This window comes from Helianthus annuus, chromosome 1 (genome assembly GCF_002127325.2).
Source record: "Helianthus annuus cultivar XRQ/B chromosome 1, HanXRQr2.0-SUNRISE, whole genome shotgun sequence".
NCBI lineage: Eukaryota > Viridiplantae > Streptophyta > Magnoliopsida > Asterales > Asteraceae > Helianthus > Helianthus annuus.
Genome location: NC_035433.2, coordinates 2,703,505 through 2,707,039, shown reverse-complemented (window position 1 = coordinate 2,707,039; position 3,535 = coordinate 2,703,505). Strand labels below are relative to the sequence as shown.

Genomic DNA, 3,535 nt, shown 5'->3' with positions numbered 1-3,535 from the left:
TGAGATATCTCCGTGGGACTCAGTTTCAGAGTCTCCTGTTTCCTTCGACATCTTCTCTTGAGTTGCGTGCCTATAGTGATGCTGATTGGGATAGTGATCCTAATGATCGTAAATCCACCACCGGTTTCTGTGTGTTTCCTTGGAGATTCGCTAATCTCATGGAAAAGTAAGAAACAAGATGTTGTTTCTAGATCTTCTACTGAGGCTGAATATCGTGCTATGGCCCTGACTACATGTGAGATCGTTTGGTTACGTTGGCTTCTTGCAGATATGGGAATTAACATTTCTCAGCCTACTCCTCTACATTGTGATAACAAAAGTGCTATGCAGATTGCAAAGAATTCTATTTTTCATGAGCGGACAAAACATATTGAGATTGATTGTCATTTTACTCGTCAACATCTTCAGCGTGGGACAATTTCGCTTCCTTTTGTTCCATCAGCCTTGCAGATTGCGGATATTTTTACCAAGGCTCAGTCGACATCTCAGTTCCGGTTCTTATGTGACAAACTCTCAATGCTCATTACTGTTGCATTGTGAGTTTGAGGGGGGATGTTAGCGTAATAAAGAAAGTTAGTTTATTAGTTAGTTTTGGGCTTTGGCCCGTTAGCTAGTAAGCTCGTAGCCTGGCTATATAATGTTTGTCTTCTTTTCATTTGTAAACTATGCTTTCTATTGAATAAACCCTAGCCACTTTTGATCCTCTATGTTCTATACATGTTTATCGATTTACAGATACATCCAAGGAACCATCACATATGGTCTTCACTTACACCCCTCTCCAACCGCTTCTCTCATCGCCTATACGGACGCGGATTGGGGAGGTTGTCCCGACACCCGCCGCTCAACATCGGGGTATTGCGTTTACATGGGTGATAATCTTCTTTCATAGTCCTCCAAACGACAACCCACTTTATCTCGCTCAAGTGCCGAAGCCGAGTATCGCGGTGTGGCAAACGTGGTTTCGGAGGTTTGTTGGCTACGGAACCTCCTCCTCGAGTTGCATCATCCACCCAAACACGCCACTTTGGTCTATTGCGATAACGTTAGTGCTATTTATCTTGCCGGTAATCCCGTTCAACACCAACGGACAAAACATATCGAAATGGACATCCACTTCGTTCGTGAAAAAGTCGCCAAAGGTCAAGTTCGTGTTCTTCACATCCCTTCGCGATATCAAATAGCCGATGTGTTTACTAAAGGACTACCAAAAGTGCTTTTCGACGATTTCCGAGACAGTCTCTCAATCACCAGCTATGAGATTAGCATGATTATAGGCTAGTCACGAATCACTTTCCTGTATATATTCTCTTTGATAGAGACAAAGAAAGCAAGCAAAAACATTTTGGCCAAACCTCCTAAACTAACAAATAATATTTAAACTTTTAAATATCTTGTCATAACTAAACTAACAAATTATATTTAAACTTTTAAATATCTTGTCATAAGCTGTGAATTAGTGGCGGATCTATAAAATCATAATAAGGGTAACGTTTCAGAAAAAAGGGGTCAAGAAATTGAAAACACGTCAACGTTTTCCAAAATTTACAATACTGCCGGAGCGTCAAGGGGCAACGGAGTTTACCCCTTCTAACAAGGTAGATCCGCCCCTGCTATGAATAATCATCATGCCTCAGTCACCTAAATCCGTTGCGGGTCGGAGTGTGACAATGTCTATGTGTGCGCGCACGCGTATGAGAGAGGGGGGATGAAAGTTTGAGATTCTTCACCATAATTGTTAGCATCTTCAAACTCTACATCTGAAAGATCATTAGCATCTTCAATTTCTGGTGTTGTTTCCTGTTCGAGGTCAGGCTTTGTGTGTGAGGTACTTGGAGTATCTTCAGATGTTGTGGAGAAAACATCAGAAGTTGTAGGAGTTACAACAACTGGTCTGGGTATGTTTGGTGTAGACAGACTCTAACTTTGATAATACATTTGAGCAATCTTCTCATCTGTAGGCTCTGGAGATAGATTCTATGAGTTAAACAACAAATCATAGTCAAACATCCAGTCGGGTCAAGATTCGGGATCATTCCTCAAGAACCAATCCTATTTAAAGGCACAGTGAGAAGCAATGTTGACCCAATTGGTCAACATTCTGATGAAGAGATTTGGAGGGTAAATCTTATTTTCTTGTTTCCAAGGATGCATGGATTGATGCTAGAACTTGATTTGTAGAGTCTCCAACGATGCCAGCTTTATGATGTTGTAGCTGCGAAACCTGGTAAACTAGATTCTGCAGGTACGAGAAACCGACCCGAAGATACACCATCTGGATTTACATAATCAAAACTCATGTTTTTGTTCTTTAGTTGTTGATAACGGCGATAACTGGAGCGTGGGACAACGGCAACTTCTATGTTTAGGAAGAGTGATGCTGAAGCACAGCAGGCTGTTGTTCATGGACGAAGCAACGGCTTCTGTTGACTCACAAACAGATGCGGTAATTCAGAAAATCATACGCGAGGATTTTGCTGATTGTACCATCATCAGCATTGCGCACAGAATACCAACTGTTATGGACTGTGATCGCGTTCTAGTCATTGACGCTGGTAACTCTCATTCTTGTCTAAAACACACGTGTGTTGAATTTGTGGTTTTGAACTTGAACTCTTTTGTTGGAAACAGGTTATGCTAAAGAATTTTATAAACCATCGAGGTTGATAGAGAGACCGTCGCCAGGGGCGGAACCAATTAAAAGTGAGCCGTAGCACGGGCTACGGCTCAACCCCGTATTCGCAGTGTTTTTTTTTCGGTTTTATACATAGCATACCCCAAAACATATACGAGGATACCCCTAAGAGAAAATTATGAAACTTGATATTATTCATTAAGCCCAAAACTTGTAAGGTAATAAAACCCAAATAATAAAATAAGTGATCTTTCGCGTCTTATGGTTGAAATGGGAACACATAATTCTTGTCATTTGGTTTATCGGGTAATGAAGCTAGCTTTGGTTTTACCGGTTGCAACCGCAACCTTTGAAAGATGTTTTTCGAAGTTGCAGTTCAAGACGGATTTACGCAGCCGAATGGGCCCAGAATTTTTGAACAATGCCATGCTTGTGCGGTCGAAAAGGATTTTTTTTTCATAAAATAAAAGACGACGATGTGATGGAAAGATTTCAAGCTATGAAAGAAAAAAAGAGGACAAATCTAATAGGTTATTGTTTTACTTTATTTATTTATTGTCGTTTTTTCACTATTGTATAATTGCACGGTAAAATTCTTTTTGGGATACCCCTGATTTAATGGGCTAGTTCCGCCACTGACCGTCGCTGTTTGGCGCATTGGTTCAGGAGTATGCAAACAGGTCTTCAGGTTTATGAGGAGTTACAAATGGAATTTTAAGTTAACCACGACATGTCGAAAGCTCGTGATTTGGGTTTAAAATCCTACTATTTGAGATTAAGAAGTGATTTGTACACCAGACCAACATAAAAAGGAATTTGGCTGTTGTTTTAATCACCTCCTAAAAGTGGTATTTTGAATAAGCCAATTGAAATGACAATACAATGACATATGTTTGGTGT

The 3,535-nt window shown here is 40.4% G+C and overlaps 1 protein-coding gene across 1 annotated transcript; it reads left to right on the top strand.

Annotated features, from left to right (window-relative positions):
• The first annotated feature begins 219 nt into the window (after positions 1-219).
• LOC110901748 (ABC transporter C family member 4-like) lies at positions 220-3,331 on the top strand. The gene is made up of 8 exons (XM_035976560.1): positions 220-536; positions 736-824; positions 1,815-1,898; positions 2,015-2,121; positions 2,182-2,245; positions 2,316-2,555; positions 2,632-2,673; positions 3,273-3,331. The coding sequence occupies exons 1-8, from the start codon at positions 220-222 to the stop codon at positions 3,329-3,331; spliced, it is 1,002 nt and encodes a 333-aa protein (XP_035832453.1).
• Positions 3,332-3,535: the final 204 nt, after the last annotated feature.